This window comes from Solea solea, chromosome 20 (assembly GCF_958295425.1).
Source record: "Solea solea chromosome 20, fSolSol10.1, whole genome shotgun sequence".
NCBI classification, from domain to species: domain Eukaryota; kingdom Metazoa; phylum Chordata; class Actinopteri; order Pleuronectiformes; family Soleidae; genus Solea; species Solea solea.
The window spans coordinates 20110178-20132991 of record NC_081153.1 but is presented as its reverse complement, the minus strand read 5'-3'; the positions used below and the strand labels follow the sequence as shown (position 1 = coordinate 20132991).

General features: G+C 39.8%; 4 protein-coding genes across 5 annotated transcripts; 3 read left to right on the top strand and 1 right to left on the bottom strand.

Moving 5' to 3' along the window:
- Window positions 1-336: 336 nt before the first annotated feature.
- On the bottom strand, window positions 337-14396 carry oscp1a (organic solute carrier partner 1a). 2 transcript variants are annotated; one of them, XM_058618461.1, is made up of 11 exons: window positions 6445-7038; window positions 6244-6273; window positions 4622-4776; window positions 4343-4510; window positions 3596-3676; window positions 3411-3514; window positions 1993-2121; window positions 1848-1902; window positions 1039-1172; window positions 896-956; window positions 337-705 (listed from the first exon to the last, which is right to left on the bottom strand). In XM_058618461.1, exons 1-11 carry the CDS (start codon window positions 6554-6556, stop codon window positions 586-588), a joined length of 1149 nt encoding a protein of 382 aa, XP_058474444.1. In that variant the 5' UTR covers window positions 6557-7038; the 3' UTR covers window positions 337-585. The 2 variants fall into 2 exon arrangements, with proteins under 2 accessions (XP_058474444.1, XP_058474445.1); XM_058618462.1 differs by lacking the exons at window positions 6244-6273; window positions 6445-7038 and adding an exon at window positions 14232-14396.
- Window positions 8137-10430, top strand: LOC131447880 (mucin-2-like). The gene is made up of 2 exons (XM_058619956.1): window positions 8137-10253; window positions 10340-10430. The coding sequence occupies exons 1-2, from the start codon at window positions 8137-8139 to the stop codon at window positions 10428-10430; spliced, it is 2208 nt and encodes a 735-aa protein (XP_058475939.1).
- On the top strand, window positions 10714-13091 carry LOC131447010 (mucin-2-like). Its single transcript, XM_058618459.1, has one exon. It carries the CDS (start codon window positions 10846-10848, stop codon window positions 13015-13017), a length of 2172 nt encoding a protein of 723 aa, XP_058474442.1. The 5' UTR covers window positions 10714-10845; the 3' UTR covers window positions 13018-13091.
- A 10-nt stretch (window positions 14397-14406) lies between the features above and the next one.
- zc3h12ab (zinc finger CCCH-type containing 12Ab) lies at window positions 14407-22034 on the top strand. Its single transcript, XM_058618460.1, has 6 exons — window positions 14407-14532; window positions 15353-15928; window positions 18493-18632; window positions 19740-19974; window positions 20452-20552; window positions 20912-22034. The coding sequence occupies exons 2-6, from the start codon at window positions 15414-15416 to the stop codon at window positions 21889-21891; spliced, it is 1971 nt and encodes a 656-aa protein (XP_058474443.1). The 5' UTR covers window positions 14407-14532; window positions 15353-15413; the 3' UTR covers window positions 21892-22034.
- Window positions 22035-22814: the final 780 nt, after the last annotated feature.

The following is a 22814-nucleotide window of genomic DNA, read 5'->3' as shown; positions in this document are numbered from 1 at the left end:
TTTATATTAAATATAAATATATAATAAAATAAATGAATACAACTAGTTTACAAATTTACACCATAAATGTATGATAGAACACTAATTATGTACTAATTATATATTACTAATTAATGTTATTTTTTTACTTATAATATAATATATATATATATATAATAATGGACCTACAATATGTAAAAAAAAAAAAATTGAATGGACAATTGGACACATTTGAATAAATACGTTATACTTTATACTTTATGGGAAAATAAAATAATACTTAATCAAATATACTGAATGTTACAGTTAATGTAATTAAAATAAAAAGTAAAATATAAATCTTAGAATGTCCTCACATGTGCATCAGTGTTAAAACACCACATGTAGAATACACTAATAATTGTAGGTGAGACATGATGATGCACTGATATGAAAATCAATATACATTCTACCTGTACATTATACATTGAACCTCTGATGTCAGTAATTTTTAGGCTAAATTTTAGTCTATTAAGTTTCAAAATAAGTCTCACTCAAACATCTTTAACTTTATCACCAGCACCAGTGCCTGTGATAAAGAAGAGGGAATAATGACACTGATGAGGGTCAAAGGTCATCCATCATGGCCAGCAAATCATCTCCTTTGGTGCAGCTGGTAAATTCAGGCTGTTCTTGTTCTGCAAACTGGCCAGCGATTTGAGCGAGCTCAGTCGAAGCCGGTTCATCCTGGAACGACAAAATCCAAACTTATTAACTCATGTTCCCATGTTCATAACAAAGAGGAAATTAGAATTTATTACCTAATAATATAAATAATATTAAACTGCAACATATTTGCATACTTTCTCTCTCAGCTTTAAAATTTGCTTCCACACCGTCAAAAATGAAAGCAGTGAGCAGTATTATATCACTCTACCTGCATGGCCTGAATACTTATCAATCCAAACATAGAGTCGTCAGCTCCTCTTGAGTCACTCCTGTTAACCAAAAAATGACAGACAAAGTATTTGTGAGAATAGACAAAAGAACAAAGACAAAAGACAACAGACAAAAACTTACGCCTGATCGTCCTCTTCATCTGTGGTAAACAGGTTGATCCAAAATCCAGTTTCAGTTTCGTCCTTCATGCTTCCCATCAGACGTGCCAGCAGGTTCAGTTCCTCCTTGGCCAGAGGATTGGGAGTGTCATTAGTCTGCGGAATGATGATTAAAAATCTTAAATCAAGAGTATACTGTTTATAGCACACAATGGCAGGAAAATATGATGACTGAGAGAATTGGTCTCAAACTGGCAAATTGTTGTGTTCATAATATGCAAAATATAGAAGGATATAAGCTAATTATACAACGTAAACAACTAAATACAGCATTCAGTGAAACGCTTATCGACCGTTTGCATAGAGTATGTGCAGTATAGAGCACAAACAATAATGTATTATTGCAGTAGCATACAGTACATGTTTAAATATCTAATAACTTATTTTTTATATACAAATTAATACCCTCTTTCTGATTGTTATTTTATTTAGTTGTTGTTTATGTGGTTATCCATCTTGGCTTGGCCTCACTTTAGATGTGATATACTAGAAAATGTAATTTAAAAAATTATTATAGATTATTATAAATTATAAATGTACTGTATGTACATAGAATAATATTTGGGTTGGGTATAACTCATAAAAGATTCCCAAAAATGTCATTTTTTAATTACATTTCAATCCACTGTGGTTAGACTATATACTGTTGTCATGCGACAGAAAGCTCCATATATCCATACAGCGATTAAGTTGTTGACACACTGTATTTACTTTTAATTACGCCAATGTTACATAACATATGTACAGTATGTGATGGAAATAACTACACACCTTGACAGGCGGAGCCTTGCATGTCTGTGTCTCCTCTGGGTGGTGCACAGTATACCTTAAAATGCATCAAAAAAGAACACGGTGTGAAACTGTACATCGGTGGTTCATGTGTGTGTGGTTACATCCCACCACAAAGCATGCATACATGTTCACGCCCAGGGTGATGACTCTGTCTCCACGCAGCTCAAAGCATCCCTCTTTGACGGAGCTGCTGTAAGTTCCTCCAGTGGGGAACTGGCTTCGTCTCACTTCTCTGCCCTTGCTGTCAAAGGCCCTGTGGAAACAGGAATAAGATGATGACACTCTGGAATAATTTGTAGTATCGCATGAGCAGTTGGAGAGAGACATTTTATCAGACTTAGTCATATTATCTTATTATATATTTTATATATATATCCTATATAGTATTCACAGTTGCATTATCATCTCACGCTTCGTTAATGAAGAATGGCTGTGGTTGTAAGATGCGCTGTCCTTTCACTGAAATGTTGTACCGTATTCTTTTACAGACAAAATAAATTTAATTTAAGATTCTCTATGAATTTAACTGTATTTGAATGACACCTAGTAAACAGAATGTCAGCTATTTTGATCAATTAATCAGTTTTTTTTTCATTATTAAAAGAATTTCTGTGATTTTCCAGCTTCTGAAATGTGAATATTTTCTGGTTAATTTGCTCCATAACAAAGAAATAATTAAAACTTTATGCTTTTAGTTTGTGAACAAAACAAGACATTTAAGAACATTAAAGATTACTCCATTAATGGACAGGTTCATACAAGTGTTATCTAGTTTATATAAAATGCTAGAAATGGTTAGCTGTTGACTACTGTAACACATATGGAAAAAACATTATAATATTTCCCCAATTACGATGCACAGGATTATGTTAGATGAAGGCTAACCTTACATAACTGATTTGTCCTCACAAACAGTTTCTAATATGCTTTAATCTAGGGTTAAGTTAGGCAAATAATGTTAGTGTATGAGTATTTACTTAATGTAATCATTGTACAAATGTATAGTACACTAGTGTTTGAGCTACTGCTAATACTACTACTACTAGCTACTACTGCTAATAAGGGGCTAAAGTTGTTCCTAGCTATTTAAACATTAAATATTAAATACTTAAAATTTTGACCTGTTGGTGCTGCTGATTGGGCAAATATATAGTGCATATGTGTCGCATGTTCACATAAAACTAAATAAAATAACCCAAGACCGATTTGATGCAGCTCCACGTTTTGCTCTGATGTGGAGGAAACAGAAGTTGCATTAACCAATAGATGAGCGAGTTTTCTTTTCCTTCAGTAATTCTTGATGCAGCGCCACCTCAGAAGAGAAGGGGAATACGTTACTCAAAAGGTTTGGTTCATTTCACTGTCACTATTAGGTGTGAAGTTTCAGCTTTGTCCTACCATGTTTCACCTTAGGGGGTGCTACTGAGCCATTCTGCAACCACTTTTATGTATTTCCCTCTTTATAAAATGTTTGTTTTCACCAACTACTGTGTGAGGGCTCAGGAAAATCAAGAAAATGGACTCTTCCAATGTTTTGCCTACCTAATTAACCCAGGAACATATATCCCATGAGGCACTGGACCTGACGTTGACAGGGCAAAGCGTCCATTAGGATTCTGGACTTTATTCTTCAGAAAAAGCGACAACTGTGGATCAAAGACAAAAAAAGTGCTGGTAATGAATAAAAACGATTCATTTGACTTAATGGGCTTATGATAGTAACTCACGCGGACATGCATGTCTTGAAAGAAAATGAGCAGTGTTTGTCTGAGCAGCTGGAATTCACCCTCTGATAATGATGAGTACACCTACATCAGGAGGAAGAGAAAAAAAACAGGTAACACAGGATGCAGCACGCACACCACGACACCATGTCACAATAGCAAAAGTGTGAAAAATAAATTGGACGATTTGCAATTGATGATGAACACAAATGAGTGATGGCATTCTGTATTCCATTTAACTGCCTCAGGCACAGGATGATGAAGTGACTCATATTTTACTAGAAACCAGTGGTGATTGTTCTAAGACGTATATATAGTATATAGTATATAGTATGTAGAGAAACAGCTGCTCATTGTGTGTTATTTACTCTGCGATGTATGGCTCATTTTCATACGTACATATACACTGTAAATAAAAACACTATTCTAGCATTTCAGTTTTACATAATTATGTCCTTGTTGTTCGTTTGCAGAATGTATGTAAGAATTTATGTATAACTGAGCCTGAAATGAGCTTCCCCTGACCAGAAACCGCCTTAACCATCATCAACCATCAACCAACAAGTCAGCTGTGTGAAAATGCCCTGATGAAGACGGAAGATAAAGACATGACAGCTGGAATCTAGACAGTACAGACAAACTTGTATGGATTCTTTTGACTATTGTTTATCTCCACAAAGAAGACACTGTTAACTTCGAGTACATTTCCGCGCAGTTATAATGTCAATGTCTCTTTATTGACAATAATACCTCTATCATTTTCCGATGCATCTCATCCACTTGGTTCACAACCACAGGAGTGTCTTTCACAAGTTCCCTGATGGTGTCGATGTGATTGTATGTGATGAGCAGCAAGTCTTTTGGCCGTGGACAAAGGAAGACTTGATATTTGAATGCCATAAGCATCAGCTCATAAAGCTATAGGAGGAAAGAGAAGTAAGAATTGAAAAGACTCAATCAATTGACAGTGCTAACGTGTTCCACTTGAGGATCAACCTGGATTTGCCCACACTGGTCTCTGGTACATACCTTGTCCATGCTGGCCGGGTTCAACCTCATGATGGAGGCATGTGCTAAGCGAGTCAGCACTGTTTTTAGAGTCCTGTGAGAATACAGCTGCTGAGGTTTGAGAAGTTCATCAACAAAGGCTTTACTGAACATGGTCGCAGTGATGTCATTCATTACTACAAAGGAAAGGACAGAAAAGGAAAGCGGTTTATTTTGGATAGACTTTACTTTCTGAGGTTTTATGTTCGTGATATTATGACGAATGTGTTCAGATGGACTCAGATTCAGGACATTTGGAAACTGGAGGGTTGCATTTCGGGCCGAATTTGATCTTAATCGTCATACATCTTTGAGTAAACATGTTGTGAACGAGCACCGATTAACCCCTCACGACCAGTTCCTAATCAGCAATCGTATGGTCGGATGAAAATCAAACCTGTTTTGGTCGCCCCTCGTGAAAGTAACGCGTCCAGTTATCACACCATATAGTGTGCACAGATAAATCATCACATTTAGTCATACAGTTTGAACAGGAGGTTTACAAACGATTGATAAAATATGCCCAGCTTAACATGAACCGAGTTCATATGAGGGCTGAGCGACATGGGAAAAAATGGGATATAGCCTAAAAGTATCAAGATATTGTTTATACTGGGATATAAAAAGCTGCACACAGGTTGTTTCTCTGGGCTCATGAAAAGTACACAATGTACTGTAATTATACTAAATTAAAAAAAATCGACTGTTCATGATTTGTATTACATGCTTAAAATATAGTTATTACCTTTCATTTGAGATAATAAGTGGTATTTATTTATTTGCCTTTTTAATGTTAAATAAAGGATATTTACGTGTGTATATGTCTATAAATATACTATATTTATAGTCAATGAAATTGACAAATTCTGCCACACAAATACTAAAAATGTAATTTTGTTGAATCCTATCATTTTTTTAAATCAATATATGAGTTCATTGATAATATTTTGTGCATTTCAATAATAATTTAACATAATGAATGTGATTATCAATGCAACAGCCTTTAACATCAGGTTTTAAACTTTATCACAATATGATGATATCCAAAACCTAAGACCATATCTTGTCTCATGTCACAATATAGATATAATATTGATAGACTGAAAGAGTGACAGGTGAACCAACGTGTAAGTAATTGGTGGAATGGGAAACAGGATGTATTAAAACATTATGAAAAATGAATGCCACACCATTATGTGCATTTTTGTCTTAAATAATACCTTTGATTGGGTTTGCTGTTAGCATTTTTTGGCAATAGTACAACTTAATGTAACAGACTGCAATTAACTGTAATTCTGTTAGATGAATGAGGTGGTAATAACATACCAGTATCTACAGATAGTTAACTGGTGAGGCTTTTGATGGCATTTGCCTACTATACCAACTGATCAACCAGCCTTTCCTAACCAACCTAGCAAACAATAGACATCATACAATTGTGAAATGTTGTAACACTACTGCAGGATTAAATAACGTTCAGGGTAAATGTAAACTGTAATAATAAGTCAAACTAAAACGATTTGCCATGACTCACAACTAACTAAATGTAAAAACTACAGGAGTGGAAGTAGCTAAATATGTAGGCTACTAATACACTAGGATACCTCTTTTTCTGTCTTTATCTGACCACACTCCTGCAAGACAGGAAAAAAAAGAAAGGTAAATATAATTAATTTAGGGTTTTATGCACATTGGAAATATGAGATGCACAAGCTCAGATTAACATCTGAGTGCTGCAGATTGTCAGGGGGAGGGATGAGTGGGAACACATCTACCAAGCCTGTCAGGTCTCTTTCTACGTCTACCTTTCTCTGAGTTGTCATCAGACGTGTTGTGAGCTTGTAGGCGTTGGTCCAGTATGTAAAGCATCTCTCCACCAAGGTTAATGAACACCAGGGGGAGAGTTTTCAGGGACATCTTGCAAAATCAAAGGAGGGATTAGCTCCAAGGCAAAAGCTGGTGCAGGGTAGGTGTTTGGAGCAGTTGAGCCTCTTGCTGATCAAAGATACTCTTGATATTTAGCATTATCTGATAGTTCCTGTTGTGAATAACTGAGTTGCACATGTTAAAGTCTTATCTGATCATGATTCTGCCGATAACATTTTCCCCTTAAGATGCAACAGGTGGTCAGGAAGAGGATCAGCAGAGGCAGAATATAAGCTTATTGGCCAGGATAAGGATGACGTCACAGCACAGCACAACCAACCAGAGAAGGTACAGTATGCATTCAATATATGAAGAAAGAAAATACAAAACCATACCAATAACCCTCACTTATAGGCTTGATGTCAACTATTTAACCTTTCTGCAGTAGTAAACTTACTTTATATTAAAAAAGTGAACATGCATCTATTAATCTGCTTCTATAACAGTCTTTAAAGCCAAGACAAAGTAAGAAAAAGAATGAATAACCCTATTTAAAAGAAAGGAAAAAAAAACAAGCGTTTTTGGTCATAGTCAGTGTAGCCATCTACTTTATTTGGCGTGCCAACCAGTCTCTAATGTCATATCTTGTACATGCAAAGGATGGCCACACCGACAATATCATCTTTTCATTACCTTTTCTGTCCCTCTCATTCAAAATAAAAGATAGCAGAATAGAAACATGCAAATTAGAGTCTATCTTTACTGCTATAGTAAGTAACAGTGGACTCCAACGCAATCAATAGCCTACACAGTCACAGTGACAAGGTAAAGGCATTTCAAGGCTTGTCAAAAAGGATTGGCGAGTGAAAAATGTAAAGACAATTTGGAAAGATAACTGGACAAGTTCGTCGGACAGCTGGCAAACAATCTGCCAATAATCAATTATGGAGATCCCAAATTACATCTGGATTTTCTCTATGTAAGTTGAACCAAATTTTGCTGATTATATTGTTGTGACAACATTTTATTAGGGTGTGCTTTAAATCATTTGCATGGCTTGCTAAAACATACAACAAATATGTATTCAACAGTCAAACTTTTTCAGATTTAAAATTTGAAAGAAATTCTCAAAATATAATCTCTATTCTACCACCAGAATTGCCTCCTGTTCAGGTTCAGGGACAGGTTTCAATAATGACCCAGCCATTGATCCACGTTTTTATAACTTGGAGTGGATGAACGCGATACCTGATGAGACTCTACTATCTGCTCTCTCTATACCGGGAACACATGAAAGCTTATCATTACATGGAGGACCTCTTCTTAAATGTCAAGTTTGGACTTTGGACACACAACTTAAATTGGGAATACGGTATTTTGACATGCATGTTGGGATTTGGTTTACGCAAAAACATATTTCTGTCGGTGATAGTCACTGGTTGTTTTGGCAGAAGATTTATTTTGATGAAGCACTTGAGATTTTTGTAAACTTTTTGAATGTCCATAGAAGTGAGGCTGTGCTTGTGAAAGTAACTTTACATGGATTATTTAAGCAAAAAGTCAGAGAACTTATGATGAAATTGATTGAAAAGTACAGAAATAACATATGGATGGAGTTGTCAGTACCAAATATGCAACAGGCAAGGGGCAAGATTGTTCTTCTCCAGAGTGACACCTTCTCAATTGGAACAAATAACCATGATTCTTTTTTCTTTGAAAACGACAAGCTAATCAATGTGGAAGTCAAAATACGGAATATCAAGTCACATCTCTGTGGAAATTACATTGTGTTGACTAACAGTGCAGCATCAGCTTATTACAGAATCAAAAAAAGGGCTCAAAAAGTTAACAAGCAGATTTATAGCTTTGTGGACCAACATAAAAAGAGCTCCACAAACCAAGGTTGCATAGGAGTCTTAAGTATGGACTTCCCAAGTGCTGAACTTATTAAAAACATAATAGAAATCAAACCATGTAACTGTGTAAAAGGTGCAAAGCAAGAGTCACAAAAAACAGCTCAAGTATTGCCTGGGAAAGAATCACAAACAACTGCTGAAGACTCACCAGTGCCAGAGATAGATATAACTGAAGCACCACCTACCCCGGATTCAATACCTGAGTCAGAGTCCACTATGCCTGTGCTAGAGTATACAACCAAAGAACCATCTGCACCAGCATCAACAATACATGTGCCACAGTCAGATACAACAGCTAATGCAGAGCCTTCACCAGAGTCAGCAACAATGAAAGCAGCAGGATCTGTGTTAGACACAACAACACTCGGGCATGATCTGGAAACAGTAGCAGAACCAGGACTAGCACAAGAATCAACCACAACTGGACCAGAATCAGAAACAACAATAGAGGCAACACCCAAGCCAGAGTTACTAACAATAGCTCAAACAGCACCTGGGCTGGAGTTTGAAACAACAAATGAGATAACAACTATGCCAGGCTCAACAGTGCCTGGCCTGAATTCAGAAATGGCAGATAAAGCAGTGTCTGCACCAGACACAACATTACTGAGGCCAGATTTGGAAACACAGGCAGAACCAGCAACTGACCCAGACTCACAAGTGCCTGTGCTAGAGACACAAACAACTGAAGCACCTTCTGCCCCAGATTCCACATTACCTGTACCAGAGTCAGATACAAACAAAGCACCATATTTCCTGGACTCAACTATTCCTGTGTCAGCGTCAGATATAACTGACACAGCTTCTGCCCCAGGCTCCACTATGCCTGTACCAGAGTATACAACCACACAACCATCTGCACCAAAATCAACAATGCATGTGTCACAGTTAGATACAACGGTTAATGCAGAACCTACACCACAGCCAGCAACTATAAAAGAAGGCGGATCTGTGTTAGACTCAACAACATTTGGGCATGATCTGGAAACAGTAGCAAAACCAGGACTAGCACAAGAATCAACCACAACTGGACCAGAATCAGAAACAACAATAGAAGCAATACCCAAGCCAGAGTTACCAACAACAGCTCAAACAGCACCTGGGCTGGTTTTGGAAACAACAAATGAGATAACAACTATGCCAGGCTCAACAGTGACTGGCCTGAATTCAGAAACGGCTGATAAAGCAGTGTCTGCACCAGACACAACAACACTGAGTCCAGATTTAGAAACCAAGGCAGAACCAACAACTTCCCCAGACTCACTAGTGCTTGGCCCAGACACAGATACAACTGAAGCACAGACCGCCCCAGATTCCACTATGCCAGGGCCAAAGTATACAACCGAGGAACCATCTGCACCAGCAACAACAATACATGTGTCACAGTCAGATACAACAGCTAATGCAGAGCCTTCACCAGAGTCAGCAACAATAAAAGAAGCAGGATCTGTGTTAGACTCTACAACCGCTGGGCATGATCTGGAAACAGTAGCAGAACCAGGACTAGCACAAGAATCAACCACGACTGGAACAGAATCAGAAACAATAATAGAAGCAACACCCAAGGCAGAGTTACTAACAACAGCTCAAACAGCACCTGGACAGGAGTTGGAAACAACAAATGAGATAACACCTATGCCAGGCTCAACAGTCCCTGGCCTGAATTCAGAAACGGCAGATGAAGCAGTGTCTGCACCAGACACAACATCCCTGAGGCCAGATTTAGAAACCAAGGAAGAACCAGCAACTGCCCCAGACTCACAAGTGCCTGTGCTAGAGACACATACAACTGAAGCACCTTCTGCCCCAGATTCCACAATACCTGTACCAGAGTCAGATACTAACAAAGCACCATATTTCCCGGACTCCTCTACGCCTGTGTCAGCGTCAGATATATCTGACACACCTTCTGCCCCAGGCGCCACTATAACTGTACCAGAGTATACAACCACACAACCATCTGCACCAAAATCAACAATGCATGTGTCACAGTTAGATACAACAACTAATGCAGAACCTACACCACAGTCTGCAACTATAAAAGAAGCAGGATCTGTGTTAGACTCTACAACATTTGGGCATGATCTGGAAACAGTAGCAGAACCAGGACTAGCACAAGAATCAACCACAACTGGACCAGAATCAGAAACAACAATAGAAGGAATACCCAAGCCAGAGTTACCAACAACAGCTCAAACAGCACCTGGGCTGGTTTTGGAAACAACAAATGAGATAACACCTATGCCAGGCTCAACAGTGACTGACCTGAATTCAGAAACGGCTGATAAAGCAGTGTCTGCACCAGACACAACAACACTGAGTCCAGATTTAGAAACCAAGGCAGAAACAACAACTTCCCCAGACTCACTAGTGCTTGGCCCAGACACAGATACAACTGAAGCACTGTCTGCCCCAGATTCCACTATGCTAGGGCCAAAGTATACAACCGTGGAACCATCTGCACCAGCATCAACAATACATATGTCGCAGTCAGATACAACAGCTAATGCAGAGCCTTCACCAGAGTCAGCAACAATAAAAGAAGCAGGATCTGTGTTAGACTTGACAACATTTGGGCATGATCTGGAAACAGTAGCAGAACCAGGACTAGCACCAGAATCAACCACAACTGGACCAGAATCAGAAACAACAATAGAAGCAACACCCAAGCCAGAGTTACTAACAATAGCTCAAACAGCACCTGGGCTGGAGTTGGAAACAACAAATGAGATAACACCTATGCCAGACTCAACAGTCCCTGGCCTGAATTCAGAAATGGCACATAAAGCAGTGTCTGCACCAGACACAACATCCCTGAGGCCAGATTTAGAAACCAAGGAAGAACCAGCAACTGCCCCAGACTCACAAGTGCCTGTGCTAGAGACACAAACAACTGAAGCACCTTCTGCCCCAGATTCCACAATACCTGTGCCAGAGTCAGATACAAACAAAGAGCCATATTTCCCGGACTCAACTATTCCTGTGTCAGTGTCAGATATAACTGACACACCCTCTGCCCCAGGCTCCACTATGCCTGTACCAGAGTATACAACCACACAACCATCTGCACCAAAATCAACAATGCATGTGTCACAGTTAGATACAACGGCTAATGCAGAACCTACACCACAGTCTGCAACTATAAAAGAAGCAGGATCTGTGTTAGACTCTACAACATTTGGGCATGACCTGGAAACAGTAGCAAAACCAGGACTAGCACAAGAATCAACCACAACTGGACCAGAATCAGAAACAACAATAGAAGGAATACCCAAGCCAGAGTTACCAACAACAGCTCAAACAGCACCTGGGCTGGTTTTGGAAACAACAAATGAGATAACAACTATGCCAGGCTCAGCAGTGACTGGCCTGAATTCAGAAACGGCTGATAAAGCAGTGTCTGCACCAGACACAACAACACTGAGTCCAGATTTAGAAACCAAGGCAGAAACAACAACTTCCCCAGACTCACTAGTGCTTGGCCCAGACACAGATACAACTGAAGCACCATCTGCCCCAGATTCCACTATGCTAGGGCCAAAGTATACAACCGTGGAACCATCTGCACCAGCATCAACAATACATGTGTCGCAGTCAGATACAACGGCTAATGCAGAACCTACACCACAGTCTGCAACTATAAAAGAAGCAGGATCTGTGTTAGACTCGACAACATTTGGGCATGATCTGGAAACAGTAGCAAAACCAGGACTAGCACAAGAATCAACCACAACTGGACCAGAATCAGAAACAACAATAGAAGCAACACCCAAGACAGAGTTACTAACAATAGCTCAAACAGCACCTGGGCAGGAGTTGGAAACAACAAATGAGATAACACCTATGCCAGGCTCAACAGTGCCTGGCCTGAATTCAGAAACGGCAGATGAAGCAGTCTCTGCACCAGACACACCAGTACTTAAACCACAGGAAACACGGGAAGAACCAGCATATGAGTCAACAATACCTGGGCCAGCAACATATGCCCCTGCTGTATTAGACTCAACAATACCTTTTCCAGATATTACCACTGAGGCAGCACCTGCACCAGACCCTAGCAAGCCTGGGTCTGATACTGAACCAATAGTTGAGCCTGTGTCTGGGTTGTCTACTGTACTTTCACCATTTTTAACTGAATCTGTGCCAAAATCTTCATCTCAGCAAAATTCAAAGCCATCACCTGGACTTGAGTTAGAATCAACAGCTGGGGTAGCACCTGCATCAGACTCAACAATATCTAGGTCAGACCCTGGAATGGCTACTAATGTAGCACTTGCACCACATTCAAACAAGCCTGGTTTACCTGGGGTGGATACTAAATCATCAGCTAAAGTGGCACCTGGGTCCTATTCTGTTCTCCCACACCCTTTAGCTGAACTTGTGCTAGGATCAACAGTGCAACACATTTCAGAGCCATCACTTGAGTTGCACACAAATGTAGAAAAACCCCTCCATGAACCACAAGTGATAAATCTACCAGACACCATGCATGCTGCAGGGCCTGTGCCACATCCAGTTGTTCTACCTAATATCCTTCCTCCAGTAGAGATCGAGAAAAGACCACAATGGAGACATCGTAATTGTCATAGAGGGTAAGAGCAGTGAGAAATGTGAGAAAATTCAACTCTAAATGATATTACTTTGGAAACAGAACCCATGGGATGTACAAATTAAAAAACTCTACCAAATTATTTGCTCATCTGTTTAATTTTCTGTTAATATTCACATGCTTTGTTTACGTTGGTTACTTGAAAGTGGTGTTTCTTTATAGATAAATGTAGAAGTAAAAATGTAATAATAAACAAACTAACAAAAACAAATAAAGAAATAAAATGGTATACAGGAAGTCTTAGAGAAGAAGAATGCACATGTTTGAAAAATAAGTTTTGGGAAAAGATATTGACACAGAATAATACAAATTGTTCCTTTGACACCCAGGTGTGTCAAACTCATATGACCTGAGTAGGACTGCAACGTATATTTGATTAATCGATTACTAATAGATGCTAAATTAATCATCAACTATTTTGAGTGTTTTTTTAAACAACTAAAACAAGCTTTTGGATTTTTCCACTTCTTAAATAAGAATATTTCCTGGTTTCTTTGCTTCATATAACAAAGTACTGATTACATTTGATTTGTCGTCAAAACAAGACATTTGTGAACATCATCATCTTGAGGTTTGGAAAACACTGATCAACATTATCTGACATCTTATGGCCCAAACAAGTGCTCTAATAATGGACAGATTAATCGATTATGAAAACAATTGTTAGTTGCAGCCCTAGACCTCTGGGCCAATGAGTGTCTAGTGTGATCAAGAGGGGGCCGGTCTCCCAGAATTTCAAAGTATGGAATGATATTATTTACAATAAAAATAAATATATCAATATCAAAAACAGATAAATATTGTTTAGACAAGTAATGTTTTCATTATAACATGGCCCGCCGTCCGTGTTGGCGTCTGGGCCCCCTTGTGGTTTGATCCGGCCCTGCTCATACATCAAATACGATCGCAACAGCTCAGTGTGCAGCAGTTCAACAAATATGGTTTTAGAAAGACGCATTCATTTTTGATAAGCCCCCATTTAAAGTGAAAGTTACATCATATCCGACTTCGCGTAAAGTCTATTTAGTAAGGATACTACAAAAAATATGCATGAACATTTGATAGAAAATAAGCAACATTAAACTTCAGGTCATCGTATTTATTGTAGTATTTTGTCTGGAGAGGTTTTTTGGAGTCTGAAGATTAAGGTGTATGTAAGTATAGTATAGTATAGTATAGTATTAAAATGTAAGATTCTTACATTTGAACGCATGCTGATTTAGGTCGTTTTTTTCTCATGGACGAGAGCGCAGGTTACTTCACCTTTAGTTTTTCAGGAATCCCGGCATGTGACTCACCCAAGCCTCCCAGCACAACCCTCCCTGCGTGCTGAAGTCAGCTACAGGGAAACACGAATCTTACTTCCTTGTTTCGGCTCACAACTCTTCAAGAAGCCACACGCCAGCACGCTCCTCTGCAGTGATCACATGAAAGCCAGGGTGAGAGGATACTGTAGCCTGTAGTCCACCGGTGTGGTTTCTCAAGTCGTATCCGACGCACAGGTACGTCCTAACTTTTGTTATGACATTTTACATAGAGAGAGATTCTGTTTGTATACTTAGAGAATGACAGGACTACCTTGGCTCTGGTTTTGTTGTTCTGAGGGAAATGACCTGGATTTAGGTGCCTAGATCCAGGTGTGGAGTTCACCAGCTTTGAAACTGTTTTAATTTCACAGAGAATCAGAGAGGTAAAAGTAGGGGAACATGACCAAAATGTGACATTTACAACAGTAGTTACTTTGCAGTTTAAGTGAGTTAGTTAAAATAGTAACTCCCAAGCAACAGTATCATAACAAAACAAGTGGGGCTGAAATAATGACTCGATTAATCAATAACCAAATTAAATGTGTGTTTCCTTTTCATTATTAAAAGTTTTTTTTCTGATTTCCCAGCTTCTTAAATGTGAATGTTTTCCGTTTTCTTTGCTCCATATAAAAAATAAATAATTAAAACTAAATAATTTTTGGTTTGTGGACAAAACAAGATGTTTGAGAACATCATAATTTCCAGGTTTGAGAAACACTGATCAACATTTTCTGACCTTTTTGGACCAAACCATTCTGCGATTAATCGAGAAAATAATTGACAGATTAATCAGTTACGAAAAAAATTGTTAGATGTTATTACAAAATATGTAATCGTGATAAATCTGCGGCACAATATTTGATTCATGCTATGTATATTAACACTTAATAATTAATAATCTAACACTACAACACATTTCAAATCATGATAAATGTATTTACTTTCATAATTTTAAATACATTATTCTGACAATGCTACTGAATGCAGTGTCTTAAGGATCTACTCTGTGTTTCAGGACTCTTCACAGAGAAGTTGTAATGTTTCTGACATGAACAAGCTACACCGATGTAGGAGGGATGAATGCCGGCGTTGCTTTTCCCCCATCGGTGCACCCGTGGAGTAAAAACCCCTCCAAGGCCTGCCTCAACCCCACAGACTCTGACGCTGCTGCATGGATCTTCCCTTCACTTCTCCCTGTTCAAAACTCCTGCCTTCCTTCCTGTGAGAAAATGTATTCCTGTGATCCTGACCCCTACCTGGACTCACAACACACAGAGGCCCAAATAGACTTCTTCCACAAGCTGGGCTACTCCACGGCTCAGGTCCGGTCCATTCGGCAGAAGTTTGGCCCCAACGTAGACACAGATAAAATTCTCGGACAGCTGGTACAGATCGGGCCCAGTCAGGAAGCCAAACAGGGGCCGGTGACCACGATGTCGGTGCTGCTGCCCAAAGGAGACGTCCAGCAGTTACAGGGTCCCACCATGCAACTGCCTGTTAGTGCGGCGTCCACACAGAGCAGAGACGAGAGCAGTGAGGATGAAGACGCCCTGAGACCCATCGTTATAGATGGTAGCAACGTGGCCATGAGGTGAGAAACTATGAACACTTTCAAATGGAGAAGAGCTGTAACGGTACTGAGTGTCTATCTGATACTGGGGAGAATCTCCAGGTCAGATATCAGAAGGAGTAAAAAATCGAACATCCAATGCGATCTAAAAACCCTACATTGCACATAATGCTTCACTAAGCACTGATTGCATTTATTGGATCAGCACATGTGTAATACAGTTAGAATAGTATGTTTTTGAAATGACTGGTTATGGCTTTGTGGTAAATACAGCATAAATGTGTTGGTAACAGCTTTAAAAATGGCAGTTTTATCAGAACGATAGCGGTGTCGGCAGATACTCCGACAAGAAAAAGTGGTAGCCAAACTGGTTTTCAAGCAAAAACATGTCCAAAACCTATCGTTTTACATTAATCAGAACTGAAATGATCATGATTAATTGTTGTTTTGAATTTGGAACTTATAATTTGTCATTTTTGGAAAGCAAAAAACACCATCGATTTTTGAACGATCGACATTTAAAGACACTTTGGGCTTTATTTTTGCATTATTTGCTTGACGCTCCAGTGTCGGTATTATTTGAAAAAAAAGAAAGAAGATGAATTAATAATGAAAATAAGCAACGTCTGCATCCCTCATATTTATATTCAGATTAGGGTTTTTTGAGTGTGAAACCACCAAAGGGAAATTGTGATATTTATTCACCGAATTTCCTGATATTCTCTCGGAAATTACTAACATTTAATCTGTCATGACACACGATCCTAATCTTATGTCCACTTCCTGACTTGTGAAACGTTGATGAAAGCACATTTATTGATAGCAGCTTAAGGGGAAATACAGTGGAACTTTCAGTCCCAGTCCACTGATGAAGATTAAAAAAAACACTTCTCCTCCTGCTGTCAGACCCTCGCAATCCAACAGAAAATGTGCACTTTTAATTGTTCTTCCGAGTCCTGTGTATCGTAGCAAAGGAGGCAGAACCAATGTGTGCAAAGTGCAATATGTAAACAATATAACTGTGCCTTATTTTCTTATCAGGAAGTCTGCAACCCTAGGTTTAAATACATGACTGTTATTGATTTCAACTTTATGTCTAATTTTAGTGCATAATAGAATATGGAAACATATTACAATCATGATTAGAAACATTTTACAACACGTTTTTTTTTTTTTCACCAAGTTTGGCCCAAATCAGTTCATCAATAATTCTAATTAACTTGCATACTAATATATATATATTTTATAGGGTGTTAAAGTTACCTGCTTGGCAGAAACAGGTTTGAGCTTCTCACTAGATCTCTTTGTTGTTGGCTCTGTGTTTGCATGGTTGAACCTGCTGGCCTGAATGACTATATTTGAATATAATTTAGAGGACAATACCCAGCCATCACAGAAACAGCAGCATTGGAGATGGAGGTTTGACAGAAAAGTAGGGACCGATATGACCCCCCCCGCCTGGTTTTACAGGGACGTACACATGTAGTTGGAGGAACAGATGAAGGGGTGGGAGAACAAACACAAAACCAAAACACACAGTGTGTGTAAACTGAGTGCGTGCATGAGAATACAATCTGTCCTTCTGCCTCTCCCAGCCAGGCACGCCCGTTCAGGCACGTTGTACATAATCTGCTCAAGTATGCAAATCAGAGCACATGTGTGTGTAATGTGTGTCTTCTAAAGACGCCCTTTCAACAGGAGCAGCCATTGCACCAAGTTACCCTGCAGTGCAGTCACCTTTCCTTCAAACTTGACACATCCAAAAAGCCCTTGAGGCATTTGTAAACTTAAACAGTGAGATTTACACAGTAAAGTTTGCTCAAGGAATTACTAGGGCAGTGTCTATTTCTTAATCTATGGCAGGGGTGTCAAACTCCTAACAGAGGGGGGCCGAAATTAAAAACTGTGTCCAACTTGAGGGCCGCATGAGGTCAAATAGCAAAAAGTTCAGAACAAAGGATTTTTCCATTGCCCATTTCCATCTGTCTGGCCTGATTTCCTCAACTGTATTTCAGTAGAACAGCACAAACGGACTTGTAATCACATGTATATTAGCCAATCATTTTTACTAGCTGTATAAAGCTAAATAACCCCCCTCTGGTTCCGGGCTCTGTGTTTTCAAAGTCTACATTTCATTTGCGATAACTTGATGACTGTGGTACTAATCAGTAAATCAGTGGGGAAAAAAAGCAGGAAAGACACGACATATTGTCTCGCGGGCCTTGAGTTTGACACCTGTGATCTATGGTATGATTTAGATACAAGCAAAGAATTGGTTGTATTTTTAATTATTATGTTATTATGTAGTTGTACCTTCAGACTTAAGATGTCCCTTGAGTATGTGGACATGCTATAGGTGAATAGAATAGAAGACGTCGTAAAGCTCTTGGGTGTGTGTGTGGACTCATTGTGTTGAGTTGTATCGATAAGAGCCGTGAAGTTATTTGAATATCAAAGAGTGAGATTATAAATGACACTTCATTCGTTGTTGAAAACTTTTTTCTTTTTTTTTCATTTAATATTTAAATGTTTACTCATTCATTATTTTTCCTGGTTTCTATTTATTCATTCATTCCTTCATTCAGCCACGGCAACAAGGAAGTATTCTCGTGTCTGGGAATCCAGTTGGCAGTGAACTACTTCTTGGACCGAGGCCACACTGAAGTCACTGTGTTTGTTCCCTCGTGGAGGAAAGAACAACCTCGGCCAGATGTTCCCATCACAGGTCAGTCAGATGAAGGGAATTCACCCGAGTTTGGACACTGTCCACTTCCTCGTTCACCCCACACATTCTTGCTGATTATCTGACTTGGATAATATTTCTATTTCCAATAAGTAAAAAGGTTGTAGCCTTCCAAATGTGTGTAATGTCTGTTTATCTCAGTTTATATCACTGTGAACTCTTTGTCACATGGCTCATACTGTGTATCCCATTGTCTTCTCTAAAGTTTTTTTTAATGTTTTATACTACTTATCTACTACTCGTAGTAGTTTAGTAGTTTAAAAGTAGTAGAAATAAGAATGAAAATAAGTAGGCTTCTGTTTCTAGAAACGGTAAATGCTTAGATTCTCACAGTGAGTGTTGCGCTAGCTGGGAAATACCCAATGTCAGTTTATTTCCTATAAGTAAAGTAGTTTTTATCAGTGGTTTATCAAGGCATAACTTCAAAGATAAACATGAGGGTTTTTTTCTGACGTTGTGAGAAACCACCTAATTACCATACTGTTCTCTGTTGCTATAACAGCCCTTGGGTGGCCTACATTTGGAAGTGGCTTCTGATTCAGCACCGCTTGTTTGCAGTTTCTACTGCTGATCAACATTTTTTTTTTGCATGAGGATGTTCTTGTTTTGTGTTAATATTTAACTAAGTCCGATCTATTTGCTCAGACACACAAAGGTTAAATGGAACTATGACTTCCTGAAATTTCTTTTTTGAAAAGCACATTGTGAAAAAGTTTGTCCATGTAATTACAAGTGCAAACTGTAATTTGTGTGCCTTTGTATTGATAGATAATTGATAGAGAAAATCAACCCTTTTGCATCGTGACACTGACTTAGTTGCTGTTGTAAAAACATGTAAACATGGACACTTACCCTTAGTCAAAACCTGGCTGCCCGAAGTGACACTAGCAGTCCTTTGGTGACAGAAGTTACAGACTGGAGCTTTAAAATAGAATAGTTTTATTAACGAACAATGATCTTGGTGCTCGATGATGTTCAGAGACCTTGGACGATATGGAGAAGACATTTGGCATTCATTTATTGACCTTCGTATTTTAAGTTGGGCTATGATAAACAATGACTTCATGCAACCCTGTGTTTGGTTTACAGATCAGCACATTCTGCGTGACCTGGAGAGGAGGAAGATCCTGGTGTTCACGCCGTCCAGGCGTGTCGCGGGCAAACGAGTGGTCTGCAATGATGACTGCTTCATTGTCAAGCATGGCTACGAGTCTGACGGCATCATCGTGTCCAACGACATGTACCGTGACCTTCAGGGAGAGAAGCCCAAGTGGAAGCGCTTCATTGAGGAGAGGCTGCTGATGTACTCCTTCGTTAACAATAAGTGAGTTCTCCCCTCCAGACAAGAGACTCACTTGTATACGTGGGAAGTTTTGAATGCCACATGCTTGTTACGCAAATGGTTCACTTGTGAGAACCCAGGAAAACAAATTTAGACATTTCCTTTGCTAAATGTTGGAGATTAACACAGGTTTTCAGGATTTTTAAGTCTTTTAAACTGATCTACAGTTCGGCATTGTTCGGTTTGATTCTTGTGTCGGACCTCATTACTCTTCCAGTGATGACACTCTCTGACCAATCAGTGGCCTGTAGTCTGTTGACTTCACATTTTAGTATCGGCTCAGCTCGCTTGGAACCTCTATCACCAATGGAAAAGCAAAAAAACGAGTAGAGTGGACTTGAGTTGAGCCGAGTAGTGCTAGAACTATGTAATGGAACAGCCACATTAGTGGGTTTGGTGGAAGATGTGAAAAGCTTTAAAGTTCTTGAAGATTAACGTTTGAATTTCTCTCTGGTGCAGGTTCATGCCACCTGATGATCCTCTTGGCCGACATGGTCCGACTCTGGAGAACTTCCTGCGGAAGTTTCCGAAGACTCAGAAAAAACATCTGTGCCCTTATGGTGAGACAAAAAGGCTGTTTTATGTGAAATACTTTCGGCCAAACATGTTTAAACTCCAATATCATGCAAATGAGTAGATATTCCTGGTCCTCAGAAGATGAATCCTCAGGACTTTGGTGATCTTTTAGCATCAGCCTTAAATCAGTTAAATTTGAAAAACCTGCTGAAAGTTGGATGGATTGTGAGGAACTTTGTCTCAGACATGTTCACGATGACATTAAAGGACTTCTAGTTAGATTTATGATCAAATACCTGCAAAACTAATGATCTTCACTGTATTCCTGCCAAACACATTTTGCTGTGCTGACCTCACAGAGCTGCTGGACCGGCTGTAAAACTCTTCCTTCTTCTTCTTGCAGGAAAGAAATGTACTTATGGAATCAAATGTAAATTCCACCATCCTGAGCGAGCCAAACAGTCCAATCGATTGGTTGCCGATGAGCTTCGTGAGAATGCTAAGCATCCCTCAGCCGCTCAGAAACAACCCTCCACGTGCTCCAGTCCTGTGCCTGGACAGAGCCTCCTGCTGGTCGAGGACATGGCCAAGAAACTCACTCTGGGACACGAGAGCAGCTCAGTAAAGAAAGAACATAAAAATGAACAGGGGAAGACAAGCCATCGCTCGAGCAAGAAAGTCACATCCAAGAAGGAGAAGTCCGGCCAACGCTCCACTCCCTCTGAGCATGACTCAGTGCGGCAAAGTGAATCTCATGAGCAGCTTGACTCTGGTTTAGGCTCCATAGACAGTCAGCAAATGGAGGCTCCCTGGAGTCAATGTGATTACCAGTATGGGCCGAAATACAGGAACTGCCAGCATGTATGCAATGTACGACAGCAGTGCTGCCCTCCAAGAAGTGCGCCATGTAGCTGCTGCTCTTATGGTCCTCCCTCTTTGGGGATTGCACCAGATTTCCAGCACCACCCCCAACATCACAAAATGGGGCCCCTGAGCAGCCACAGCCCTGACGTAATACCCCACAATCTGCCCCATTACCATGGCTACGGCGCGTACCCAGTCAGCGTACCTGCTGCATACAGTCAGCCAGCAGATTTCCAGCACACCAGAGTCCACAAACACCAGCAGCAGACGTACTGGTCCGATCCCTTCGGTGGTCACCATCCGGTGGTACACGGCCTGCCGGGGAAGCACTTACCGCGGGAGCTTCTGCAACCGGGCCCCAGTAGAGAGGAGAGGGAGGTCGTCCGGAAAAAGCTCCTGGCCATCTTCAGTGTCCACCTGGTGCACATGGCCATGGACATGTTCCCACAGGTGATGGATCCACAGGTGCTTGTCGCCGAGATCCTCATGCTGCAGAGTAAAAACCCGTCACTCAGGTGATCCGAGTCCAGCCTGCAGCCACTTCCTTCAGGGGAAGGAAGAGACATGAGGCTGCAAGAAACCGTGATAAACATGAGTTTGTGTCATTTTGTATTGTGGTATCCACCTTTTTATTATAAACTGTAACTGCAGTTGATACAAATTGTATCTTTATTTAAAAAAAAAAAAAAAAAAAAAAAAAAGTTCATTTCAGTGCCACTTAATGGGTTTTAAAGAGGTCAAATCCTAACACTCAGGTACACTCAGTGTCCACTTTATAATATACACCTGCACAGTTGATTTGAAATACAACTCCTACCTTAACATTTAGGCCAGTGTGTTTCTATGAGGTACAGACTGGTTTTCGTGGCATTGTAAACCACTCACTTCTTGCACCAAAGTCCAAAGTTGATTTTACATCATTGCACACTGGAGTTGTTGATCCACTGCTGCGTCCATCAGGAAGTTCTAATGTGTCATTTTTCTTGGTTTCGGGGTTTGAAATCCTTTGTTTGGATTCATCCAAGTGACACAATCTTACCAAATGAGGCAGTAGACCAGCAGCTCCCATGTTTCCATGAACTTAAAAAGCTGATTTTTTCTATGTTGACGTTGGTGCAGGATCATGAGTGCTTTAGAAACTTCAGTTCCCACTGGGAGAAGGCGGCCTGCGGGCGAAATAAAGCAGAATACTATTAGTATTCTATCTTTTTACTCGTATATAGCTGAGCTAACGCTTCTCCAACGGTGGCACCAGAAACATTTGATCTTTGTAGTAGACGACAGTATAGCAGGGCCTGAGCTGGTCACTGAGTGTACACACTGGCATGGATGAGATGAATGAAATATGTGTCATATTGGCACAGTGCAACATTTACACTCTCACCACTAACTACAGCTAAGGGTTTAGCAGTAATTAACTTGTACCAACCACTCAGTTGTGG

Bases quoted from the DNA above. Each gene is read 5' to 3' on its own strand.
- oscp1a (XM_058618461.1), bottom strand. From the start codon at position 6,556: ATGTCCCTGAAAACTCTCCCCCTGGTGTTCATTAACCTTGGTGGAGAG. The intron at 2,122-3,410 runs GTAGGCAAAACA...CTGTTTCCACAG, and splicing joins TATGTTCCTGGGTTAATTAG to GGCCTTTGACAGCAAGGGCA. The intron at 1,903-1,992 runs GTATGCATGCTT...ATGCATTTTAAG, and splicing joins ATCACCCTGGGCGTGAACAT to GTATACTGTGCACCACCCAG.
- LOC131447880 (XM_058619956.1), top strand. From the start codon at position 8,137: ATGCAACAGGCAAGGGGCAAGATTGTTCTTCTCCAGAGTGACACCTTC. The intron at 10,254-10,339 runs GTCAGATACTAA...CTTCTGCCCCAG, and splicing joins TCCACAATACCTGTACCAGA to GCGCCACTATAACTGTACCA.
- LOC131447010 (XM_058618459.1), top strand. From the start codon at position 10,846: ATGCTAGGGCCAAAGTATACAACCGTGGAACCATCTGCACCAGCATCA.
- zc3h12ab (XM_058618460.1), top strand. From the start codon at position 15,414: ATGAATGCCGGCGTTGCTTTTCCCCCATCGGTGCACCCGTGGAGTAAA. The intron at 18,633-19,739 runs GTCAGTCAGATG...TTTGGTTTACAG, and splicing joins GCCAGATGTTCCCATCACAG to ATCAGCACATTCTGCGTGAC. The intron at 20,553-20,911 runs GTGAGACAAAAA...TTCTTCTTGCAG, and splicing joins AAAACATCTGTGCCCTTATG to GAAAGAAATGTACTTATGGA.